At 52.6% G+C, this 11,730-nt stretch overlaps 2 protein-coding genes across 2 annotated transcripts in view; one reads left to right on the plus strand and one right to left on the minus strand.

Moving 5' to 3' along the window:
• The window catches only part of LOC102109809 (uncharacterized), a 174,282-nt gene that overhangs the window by 29,948 nt on the left and 132,604 nt on the right, over nt 1-11,730 (minus strand). The gene's annotated exons all lie outside the window — the stretch shown is intronic.
• The window catches only part of LOC148182879 (uncharacterized), a 30,198-nt gene continuing 24,056 nt past the window's right edge, over nt 5,589-11,730 (plus strand). Inside the window, 5 exon segments of the mRNA XM_088064232.1 lie at nt 5,589-5,677; nt 6,885-7,038; nt 10,614-10,692; nt 10,879-11,410; nt 11,412-11,728. Coding sequence (XP_087920358.1) covers nt 10,641-10,692; nt 10,879-11,410; nt 11,412-11,728 — 901 coding nt within the window. The 5' untranslated portion in view covers nt 5,589-5,677; nt 6,885-7,038; nt 10,614-10,640.

Genomic DNA, 11,730 nt, shown 5'->3' on the forward strand with positions numbered 1-11,730 from the left:
GGATGCTGAAGAGCCGTGTTCTCAGTCGCAGTCACAGGAATTCCATGGTGACATCCCAGGGGACCTTGGGCTGCAAAGGCACCGCTCTGTCACAGGCATTCCCGGGGGCTCCACGGTGACATCCCAGGAACCCCCAGGCTGCCAAAGAGCCGGGATGTCACAGACACTCCCAGGGCATTGTTTCATGGGCAGAGTGGGAGCTTCAGGCAAAAGCTTTATTTCTTTATTAGAGAAACTCCTGCTGAGTCATGAGGTGGAGAAATGACAGCCAACAGCCACCATGGATCCTCAAACCCCTCTAGGATGCCTAGACTTTTAAATTCCTTCTAAGAGAGGAGACTGGTGGTGGCTGTCCACTCCAATCCCGGTCCCAGACTCTGTTTATGTGTAAAAGACTTGACAGGTGGAATTGAACCATAATGCAATTTGTCCCACAGGATTAACATCCATTTTTTCTGATGCCCATTGCCAAAATTGGTACTCTCCCTTAAACATTTCCTGTATCCAAGGGTATCTTCCAGAAAAAAACTGGGACCCAGAAAAAAACAGCTAGCTCTGGCTGGCCTTGGCCTCTGGTGGTCACCTCACATCAGTCCCTGAAACAGTGGGGCTCTGTTCCTTCCTATCGAAAAGCACCAGCCTTTTTGTCCAGGGACCATTTAGAATTTGGCATCCCGAATTCCATAGATCTAAGAATTGCTCCAAGACAAAAGCAGCCAGGACAGAGGGGTTAGGTTGGCCCTGTCCTCTTGTGATTTTCTTAGATTATAAGCAGTCTGTTTTCATTTGAAAACCCCTTGGAGAATGCCCAGAGATCTCCCAAGGTGGGGTTTTGAGGCCTCAGGCACATGACCACTCTATAGGGACAAAGGAGCTCTGTGCTCTGTGGGGTGGAGACTGAGGACAGTGGAGTAGAGCCATGAGAGTGTTCAAAGAGTGGTTTCAGAGATGGTGGATCCTTTTGACATAGTGGAAAAGAGCCAGAGAAAGAAAAATGGATGGCAAGTGCAGCTGGGGAGGCCCAGTATGAACACCAGGTGAAAGGAATTTGTCCCAGGACAGGGCTGTGGTGCAACACATCCCCCAGAAGGAGTCTGGAGAAGCCCAAGGCTTTGTGTGGTCAGGCAGAGGCAGGCAGGACGCAGAGCTATCAACAAAGGAAGGGGCCAGCAAGGTGGGGCAGCCGGGGGATGACAACAGCCTGCAGGGCCAGAGGTGAAGGGTATGGACAGCACAGGGCAGCCAGGGCTGGAGAGGGCACAGGGATGGGCAGCAGCTGCAAGGCCCTGCCAGAGGCAACTTGTGCAGCCCTTTGGCCATGGCTGCTGGCCCTGGGCCTGAGGGCAGCAGGGGACAAGTGACCCTGGCAGCCCTGGGGCCTCATTGCCTCCTTGTCCCTGCTCAGCAGCCTGGCAGGGGCCGCCCCATGGTGCTGCCCTTGGCATTGCACATCCCCACATGCCAGTGCCCCGGGAAGAGCCCTGAGCAATGAGGGAGGGACAGCATCTGCCTTGCCAGGGGCTGGGGCTCAGCCCTTGGCCCTTGGCATTCCTGAAACACATCCAGCTTTGCTCAGCACCACAGACACCTTTCCCTTGCTTGTCCCCAGCTGCCATCAGGGCCTCCAGTCTTCTGCTCTACCTGGAACCTGGGGACGCTTTCTCACTCCTGTCTCTCATTTCAACTCCAAGAAACTTCAGTGTTTTCATCTGACTTGGAGTTCTTGAGGAGTTTCTGGAGCACACTCTGAGGGACTGAGTGTGATGCCAAGAGCCCCAAAGGCCCGAGAGGGTGATGAAAGTGCTGGTGCTGTGTCTGTGCTGCTGAGCTGGGCCGGGCTCCTGGCCCAGAGGCAGCTCCTGGCAAGGGCAGCGCTGCAGAGAGACAGCTCTGGCCAGGAGCAGCTCCTGAGCACAGCCCAGCAGGGCTGGGGCCCTGCCAGGGCAGCTCAGGGACACGAGCAGGCCCAGACAGAGCTGCCAGGGGCTCAGCACTGGCAGGGGCTGTGGGATGTGCCAGAGGGGGCTGTGTCACAGCAGCACCTCTGTGGCTGTGTCCTGGAGCCCCAGAGCAGCTGGGATGTCAGAAAGGGGCTGTGTGACAGCTCCGAGTGGGTTATGTGAGGTCACAGATGGGGCTGTGACATCCCAGAGTTTGTTGTGTGAGGTCACTGAGCAGCTACAGCATCATAGAGGGGACCGTGTGACATCACAGAGAAGGCTGTGACATCATGGCATGGCTGTATGACATCATAGCGCCATGTATGACATTGGCGGGCAGCAAAGAGCGGCGCCAATGGCGGGGCCGGGGGCGGCTCTGGGGGCAGGGCTGGGGCTGTGGGCGGGGCCACAGCGGAGCAGCGCGATGGCTCCAGCACTGGGGCCAGGGGCGCTCCCGGGGGGCGGCGAGAGGTGAGGGGGACCCCCGGCACCGGGACTCTTTGATTGCCCTTTCCGGAGCACCGAGGGGCCCCTAAAGCCCCATTCCTGGGCGCCGCCATCCCACCAAACCCCCATTCCCGGCCGTGGGTCCCACCCTGCACCCCCTTATCCGGCACCAGGAACGCCTGCACCCCTTTCCCGGCCATCCCGCCTCCTGCAGCCCCCAGAGCCCCCTTCTCCTTGACCCATTTACCCCCCGGACCCCTATTCCTGCCTCTCCCAGCAGCCAGCCCCTCCTTTCCTCAGCACTCAGGACACCCGGGACCCCTATTCCCAGCCATCCCGGCTTTCCCTGCCCTGTCCTGGCAATGGGGACACCGGGGACCCTTGGAGCTCCCTTTCCTGGATACAGGAACGCCCTGAACTCCAGCCATGCCACATCTAGCCAGCCCTAGCCTCCCCTCCTGTCAGTCCTGGCATCCCCAAATGCCCTTCCCGGCTCTCCCCGTTCCCCCTTTCCTTCAGCCGTGACCCCCCCGATCCCAAATCTCCAAATGTCCCCCCAGTTCTCCTCTCCCTGCGTTCCCTGCACGCGGCGCTGTCGGAGCCCGGCCCGGGCTTCCCGCAGTCCATGTCCATGGGGTCCCTGGCTGGGATCCCCTTCCAGCGCCGCCGCAGCGAGCGGGGCCGGGCGGAGCCGAGCCGGGATCTTGGGATAGCCAGAGCTGGGATATTGGGATAGCCAGAGCTGGGATATTGGGATAGCCAGGGCTGGGATATTGGGATAGCCAGAGCTGGGATATTGGGATAGCCAGGGCTGGGATATTGGGATAGCCAGGGCTGGGATATTGGGATAGCCAGGGCTGGGATATTGGGATAGCCAGGGCTGGGATATTGGGATAGCCAGGGCTGGGATATTGGGATAGCCAGGGCTGGGATATTGGGATAGCCAGGGCTGGGATATTGGGATAGCCAGGGCTGGGATATTGGGATAGCCAGGGCTGGGATATTGGGATAGCCAGGGCTGGGATATTGGGATAGCCAGGGCTGGGATATTGGGATAGCCAGAGGCGGCACAAGGAGCGGCACCGGCACGGGGCCAGCGGGGAGCTGCAGATGCTGCAGCAGCGGCACAGCCAGAGCGGGGCTGAGCGGGGGGAGCCGGGGCTGGGGGATCTGTGGGGCTGCGATGGCAACTGTGGCACCGCCATGGGGATCCCTGAGATCCAGGCTGAGGGATTAACAAATTCCCTGGCTCACAGCTGCAGGGAATGTCTCCGGAAATATGTCAGATATGGGCGGGAGGCGCTGGAGTGTAAAGGTGGGGAGGGCAGAATTCCCATGGGAATATGGGAATGGGAATGTGGGATCAAGGAGGGCAAAATTTGGGAACCTGGGAATGCCCCTGGAAATTCCATGGATGGATCTCAGACATCGCATTCCGACAGGACCTCCATGGATGGATCCCACTGCTGTCCCATTCCCATGGGAATTCTGTAGATGGATCTCACTGCCATGCCATTCCCATGGAATTCCATGGGCAGATTTCCCCATCCCACTGCCATGGAAGCTCCAATCTGGTTCCCCCCCAAACCCATCCTGGGGCTCGCCCTGTTCCTTGCCCTCCCCACCCCCCCACAAGACTCCTGGGGGCCCCTCCATGACCCACCCAGCCCCCCCCAGACTCATCCTGGGTCCCCCCTAATTCCCTAACAATAGGAATTCAAGGGAGTCCCCCCGTGTCCCCTCCCCCAGGACTTTGGGGGTCCCACCCGACCTGTCCGTGCACCCCCAGATTTCTTCCACAGCCCCCCTGTGATGGTGGAGGGTGGGGGCCGAGTGCTGGTGCCCCCCTGCCTGCAGCAGATCCAGCGGTGAGGGCAGTTCGGGGGTCCCTCAGCATTTGGGGTCCCTGGGATTTGGGGTGACCCCCTGGGCCCCCCAGGATCTCCCTGAACACGCTGACGCTGCCCGTGCGCAGTGAGAAGGTTCAAACCCAGCACGGGGTCCCCAGCACTGCCACCCGCATTGCCCAGGTACCCCCAAACCTGCCGAGAACCCCCAAACCCCCCGGGACACCCCAACCTCCCCTGATCCCAAACACAGCCCTGGATGCTCCAAAAACTCCCCAAGACCACAAAACCTCATACAGACATTGTGAAGGTTCATACATGGTATGGGGTCCCCATCTCCATCACCAGCAGGTACCCCAAAACAACCTTGAGATCCCAAATTCCATCCCTGGAATCTCCTAAATTCCCTCATCGGGGTTCCTGTAAACCCCCTTGGGAACCCCCAAAAACCACCATGGCCCCAAAAACACCCAGAACTACCGAAAACCCCCAGGAACCCCTCACAAAGGTTTATACCCAGCATGGGGATCCCATCACTTTCATCAACATCACCCAGGTACCCCCAAACCCCTCCCGGGACCCCCAACCCCTCCCGGGGCTCCACTGCCGGAACCAACGGGAGTGGTGTTGCCCTTTTAAGAGGAGTTACAGTGGGACCCGACAACACCGGGGGTCCTTAAAGCGGCCATGGTAGAGAGAACCCCCAAAATTCAACCTGGGGGACAAAACATCCCCTACAGGGGCTTGGGGTGGGGGCACCCCTAAAAATGTCACTTAAAGCCGTCATGATCCCCCTCTCAAAAGGGGCTTGTGGGGCTGCGGCCACACAAACACCGTAAAATGTGGAGGAAAAACACCCCTGTAGTGGTGGGACCCCCCCTAAAAAAAAACTGAAAAGAGAAAAATTCCTCTTCAGAGGGGCCTGAAGACCCTGAAAGGCCCTGGAAGAGGGACAAGATCCCCTCCTCTGCTGGGGCCTCCCCGAGCCGGGAACTCTCCCGTTCCTGCACTCGGGGGAGCCCCGAACGACGGCGGCTCCTGGGCTGAGCCCCCCTCAGCCGGGGCTGCGGGGGGAACTGGGGGGGCTGGGACGGGGCTTGGGGGTCCTGGGGTGAACTGGGGGACCCTCAGTGCTCCCACCTCCCCCTGTTCCCCTGTCCCGCCCCGTTCCCATTGTTCCCCCAAATCTCCGCTGTCCCCAGCTCGGTTTGGGGGGGACCCAGCCCTTTCCCATCCTGTCCCGGCCCGGCCCCACTCACCCGAGGGCTCCGAACCACGCACAGGGACAGATGAGGGACAGAGGAGGAGGAAGAGGAGGGGCAGAGCAGGAGGAAGAGGAGGAGCAGGAGGAGGAAGAGCTGGAGCAGGCAGAGGAGGCTCCACGTGCGCTCCCCGCTCTCTGGATCTGCAGCTCCTTCGGGACCATCGCCCCCCATCCCGCAGGTGCCCGGGGAGGGGGAGCTCGCCCCAAATACCCCGGGGGTCCCTGGGTTTGGGGTTTTGGGGGGGGATGTTTGGGGATGGCAGGGCTCCAGAGCCGAGCCGCAGATGCCCCTCGGGGGGACCCCGGGGGTCCCCGGGAGGTGTTTTTGGGGGGTCCCGGTGGCGGTGGCGGCAGAGCCCCGGCGGGGCCGGGGGGATGCGGGTCCGGCATGGCCGGGAAAGGGGTTCGGGGCTCCCGGTGCCGGCAGGGGCTGCTCCCAGCATTGCCCATTTGTTCTGCCTGTGTGGTTCCAGTTTCCTCGGCACCCCACGATAAGCCAAATCACTCCCAGTCATTCGCTATTAGAGTACAATTTGTCTCCATTTTATCCCATTTTTTCCACATTTTTATCCAACTTTCCCCCATTTTTATCCCTTTTTTTTCCCATGTTTTCTGTATTTTCTCATTTTTATCCCGTTTTCCTATAATTTTTCCTCATTTTTATCCTATTTTTTATTTTTTCCCAAAAATTTTCCCCATTTTTTTCCTCCATTTCCCCCTTTTTAATCTCATTTTTCCTGAATTTTTTCTTAATTTTTCTGATTTTTTTTTCCTATTTTTTCCTGCACTTTTACTCAATTTTTTCTCCATGTTGTCTTAATTTTTCCCCATTTTTTCCCATTTTTAATCTGTTTTTTCCCCATTTCCTCATTTTACGCTCTTTTTGCTCTATTTTTCCCCAGTTTTTTCCCCATGTTCTCTCCTGTTTTCCCTATTTTCTTCCATTTTTCTCCCATTTTTGCTTCATTTTTACCATTTTTATTCCCATTTTCCCCCATTTTTCTCCCAGTTTCCCCCATTTTTTTCTCTATTTTTATCCCAGTTTTATCTCATTTTTCCATAATTTTATCCTTATTTTTGTGTATTTTTTTCTCCCATTTTTTCCATTTTTCCTCCATTTCCATTCCATTTTTCCCTATTTTTATGCCATTTTTTCCCTATTATTTTCCCATTTTGGCTCCAATTTCCCCCGTTTTTGCTCCATTTCCATCCTATTTTTCCCTATTTCCCCCTAATCTTCCCCATTTAATTATTCCAAAAAATTAATATTTTGGCAGTGAAAAATAGAAATTTTGGTGGGAAAAAAGGGTGTTTTGGGGGCAATACTCCATGAATTTGAATCACAGCTTTCCCATGCTTTTTCCATGATTTTTCCATGATTTCCAGCCGGAAGGAGGAGTGGGATTCAACCGAACATTCTGGAAGCTGGAATAGGACCAGGCCATCAACCTTCCCAAAAATCTTGACCAGCTCATCTGCAATTCCACCTTTCCCCACTCCCTGGATTCCCAGGTCTGGAAATTCTTCTACGGCCTCCCAGGTAGGCAATTCCCAAAATTCCATGGAAAAATGGGATAGGGGGATTTCATCCTGTTTTTTTCCTGATTTTCCCCATTATTTTCCCCAATTTTTTTCTCTCTTTTTTTTTTTTTATTAATTTTCCTGATTTTTCCCTCATTTTTCCCTGAATTTTTCCCAGTTTTTTTGCCATTTTTTCCTGATTTTTTTGTTTTTCCTGATTTTTCCCTCTTCCCAAAATTGTCTTTCCCCCAACTTCTTCTCAAATTTTTCCATAATTTTTCTGGTTTTTCCCAATTTTTCCCAATTTTTTCCCTTGTTTTTCCCATTTTCTGTTCCTGATTTTCCCCCAATTTTTTTCATTGTTTTTTCTGATTTTTTTCCCTGATTTTTTCCAGGTTTTATTCCCTTTTTCTTATTTTTTTCGTCATTTTTCACAATTTTTTTCACAATTTTTTTCACATATTTTTCAAACTTTTTTCCTGATTTTTCCCTCTGTTTTTTCCCATTTTTCCCCTTTTTTTCCTAATTTTCCCTGATTTTTTCCTGTTTGTTTCCTTGATATTTCCTAGTTTTTTCCCAATTTTTTTCCCAATTTTACAAAGTTTTTTCCCCACTTTCTTGCACTCATTTTTTTTATTTTTTCCTTGATTTTTCCCAGTTTTTTCCCAGTCTTCTTCCTCTTTCTTTTCCTGATTTTTTCCTGTTTTTTCCCAATTTTTTCCTAATTTTTTATCTTGATTTTCCCCCACTTTTTCCTGATTTTTCCCTCTTCTTTTTGCAATTTCCTCCTGGTTATTCCTCATTTTTTTTCACAATTTGTCCCTGATTTTTCCTTGTAATTCCTAATTTTTTTACTGATTTTTCCTGATTTTTTCCAGGTTTCTTCCCTCTCTTTTCTTGATTTTACCCAATATTTGCTCAATATGTTTCCAGATTTTCCCCATTATTTCCTGATTTTTCCTGATTTTTTTCCTGATTTTTTTCATGATTTTTTTTATTTTTTATTTTTTTGATTTTTCTGATTTTTTTTTCAATTTTTTCCCATTTTTTTTTCTTAAACTTTTCCTTGATTTTTGTGCTTTTTCCTGTTTTAATCCCATTTTTTTCTCTGATTTTTCCCTATTCCTTTCCCTAATCGTTCTGGTTTTCCACCATTCTTTCTTGATTTTTTTCATTATTTTTTTCTGATTTTTCCAGATTTTTTTATCCTTTTCCTGTTCGTTTCCCTGATTTTTCCCTGATTCTCTTTTTTTTTCCACATTTTTTCCCTGATTTTTTCCGAATTATTTTCCTTATTTCTTTGCAATTTTTTCTCAAATATTTCTGGTTTTTTCCTTCATTTTTCCAATATTTTTCCCAATTTTTTCCTGATTTTTCCTGATTTTTCCCAGGGTCTTTTCAGCTTTCTTTTCCAGATATTTTCCCTGATTTCTCACAATTTTTCACCATTTTTTTCATGTATTTCCCATTTCTTCCTGATTCTTCTCTCTTCCTTTCCCAAATTTTTTCTCACTTTTTCCCAATTTCTTCTCAAATTTTCCTAGTTTTTACCTGATTTTTTCACAATTTTTTCCCATTTTTTCCTATTACTTTCCAGATTTTATTCCTCTTTCTTTTCAGGATTTTCCCCAATTTTTCCAAGTTCTTTCCCAGTTTTTTCCTGATTTCCCAAATATTCTTTCCAATTTTCCCTGGTTTTTCATGATTTTTCCTTCTTTTCCTATTTTTTCCTGATTTTTTCCCCATTTCTTCTGACTTTTCCTGATTTTTCCCAGATTTTTTCCACTGTCTTTTCCTGATTTTTCCCCAATTTTTTCACATTTTTTTCCTGATTTTTCCCTGCTGTTTTCTCTCTTTTTCCCCCAAATTTTTCCTGGTTTTCCCCAATTTTTTGTCAGATTTTCCCCTGTTTTTCCCAATTTTTTCCCAATTTTCCCTGATTTTTTTTGATTTCACCCTGCTATTTTTCTGTTTTTTCCCTGAATTTTCCCTTCCATTTTCCTTGAATTTATTCTGGGCTTTTTTCCATTTTTTCCCAATTTTCCAGTTTCCTTCACACTCCCAGTCTGATCCCGGTCACTCCCAGTATGAGGCCAGTGGCCCCCAGTTGCTCCCTGTCAGTTCCAGTATGACCCCAGTAGCCTCCAGTGTGATCCCTGGGACTCCCTGTCTCTCCCAGTATATCCCAGTCAGCCCCAGCACGCTCCCAGTCATTCCCAGCTCCTCCCAGTTGCTTTCAGCATGATTCCAGTTGCTCACAGCCACTCCCAGTCAATCCCAGTATGATTCCAGTCACCCGCAGTGGGATCCCAGTCTCAGCCAGCAGGGACCCAGCTGCTCCCACTGTGATCCCAGTATGATCCCAGTTGAGTATGATCCCAGAATAGTTGCAATTCTTCCCAGTTCCTACCAGTATGATCCCAGTTGTCCCTGGAATAGTTCCAGTCCATCTCAGCATGGTCCCACTCACTCCCAGTTTCTCCCACTGTGATTCCAGCTGTTCCCAGTATGGTCACAGTCACTCCCAGTATATCCCACGTGCCCTCAGCATGCTTGTGCTCATTCCCAAAGATTCCCAGTTGCCCCAGTAAGGTTCCAGTTACCCCAGTACAAACCAGTCCCTGCCAGTGCTGCCACTCCTGGGATCCCCCGGCCCTCTCTGTGTTCCCCCCTCCCACATCTCCCCAGAGGAGCCCCAAGGGCTGGCAGTCCCCAGCCAGGGTCCCCAGCCAGCCCCAGGTTGGATCTGCAGCCCCCAATTTTCCCAGTTTCCCTCTCTTTTTCCCAGGGCCGGGTTTCCCCCGTCCCCAGCGGGTGGGAGCAGCTGAGAGCCCCGCGCTGCCCATCCCGACCGGTCCCGGCTCCATCCCCGCTCCTGCCGTGGGCTGTGAGGGGTTTGGGAATGGGGCACCAAGGGTGTCACTGCTCCTGGGGGAGGAGGAGGAGGGATGGAAGAGGAGGGATGAAGGAGAGAGAGAAGGGATGGAAGTAGGAAAAGGAGGTGGGGTTAGGGAGCAGGAGCAGGAGGAAGAGGAGGGACAAAGGAAGATCAGGGAAAGGAGAAGGAACCACGAGGTCGAGCATTCCCTGAATTCACAGCCCCCACCTCTGAGATCATCACGCCCCATCCCAGAGGTGCCTGGGGAGGGGGAGCTCAGCCCAGATATCCTGGGGGGTCCCTGGGTTGGATTTTTTCGGGGAGGATGTTTGGAGAATGAAGAACTCCAAAGCTGAGCGGAAAATGCCCCTTGGGGGCACTTCAGGGGGTCCAGCATCCCTAAGTGGGGAGATGGAATTGGGGGAACTTTTCAGATTTCCGGCACTCCCAGCAGCCTGGGGAGGGCAGGGACCAAGCAGACGGGGGGAACCCCAGTATAAGTGGAACCCCCAGCAGCTGGGACAGGGGGGAACCCCTGAACACCAAAGGGGAGAGACCAGAGATGGGGAACTCCTGGGAGGCATTTTCAGGGATGAATCTTGGTGTTTGGGGGATTTATATGGGCACCAGCTGCCTAGTGACTTCTAAAGGTGGACTTGGAGAGAGGAAACCCCTTAATCCAATGTCCTCATGCATTATATTTTTCCCCAAACCAGAATTTCCCATTCCCAAACCTTGGCTGGATGGAGGAGCAGGCTGTGAGGAAGAGGAAGATGCCCCAGGACACCCAGGCAGGTGAGGAGGAAGTCAATGCCCCTTTCCCCCTCTCTCCTGCTCCATCTCCCAGCCCAGCATGGCCCCCGGCTGCAGGACAACCCCGCTGCCGACGCCGTCCTGCCGGGGACGCACTGGGGGGATCTCCTTCCCCTTCCCTCTGGCATGGAGGCAAATCCCATCCTCTCCTTGTCCTTCCTCCCCCAGACAAGGAGCTGAGGATGGAGACCAGGGAGGACAAATCCTCACGGCAGAACCTCATGGAAGAGGCTATTTTGAGTGGCTCCACTGCACAGGAATCCAACGGGGAGGAAAAGCCTCAGAGTTCCCACAGGAGAAGTGGCTCCAAACCCAGCCCTGGGTGCTCTGAGGAGGAAAGACCCACCCTGTGCCAGGAAGGTGGCCGGAGATCCAGCCGGGGCTCTGAGCTGGTGGTGCATGAGCAGCTTCAGGATGGGGAGAAGCCCTACAAGTGCTTGGAGTGTGGGAAGAGCTTTGGCCAGAGGAAAACCCTGATCCGCCACCAGATGATCCACACTGGGGAATGGGCCTACGAGTGTGGGCAATGTGGGAAGGGCTTCAGCTGCAGCTCCCGACTCATCATCCACCAGCGCATCCACACTGGGGAGAAGCCCTACGAGTGTCCCGAGTGTGGGAAGAGGTTTCAGACCAGCTCCCATCTCCTCAGGCACCAGCAGATTCACACGGATGAGAGGCCCTTCCGCTGCCCTGACTGCGGAGGGCTTCAAGCAAAACTTCACCCTCATCAGGCACCAGCGCATCCACACTGGGGAGAGGCCCTACAAGTGTCCTCAGTGTGGGAAGAGCTTCAGCCACAGCTCCAGCCTCATCATCCACCAGAGGACCCACACTGGGGAACAGCCCTATGAGTGTGAGAAATGTGGGATAACCTTCAACCGGAGGTCCCAACTGACCATCCACCAGATGATCCACACTGGGGAGAGGCCCTACGAGTGTCCCGAGTGTGGGAAGAGGTTTCAGACCAGCTCCACTCTCCTCAGGCACCAGCGGATTCACACGGATGAGAGGCCCTTCCGC

Source organism: Pseudopodoces humilis, chromosome 18 (assembly GCF_049639895.1).
Source record: "Pseudopodoces humilis isolate 2021_Gansu_Grassland_sample_001 chromosome 18, ASM4963989v1, whole genome shotgun sequence".
Lineage (NCBI taxonomy): Eukaryota > Metazoa > Chordata > Aves > Passeriformes > Paridae > Pseudopodoces > Pseudopodoces humilis.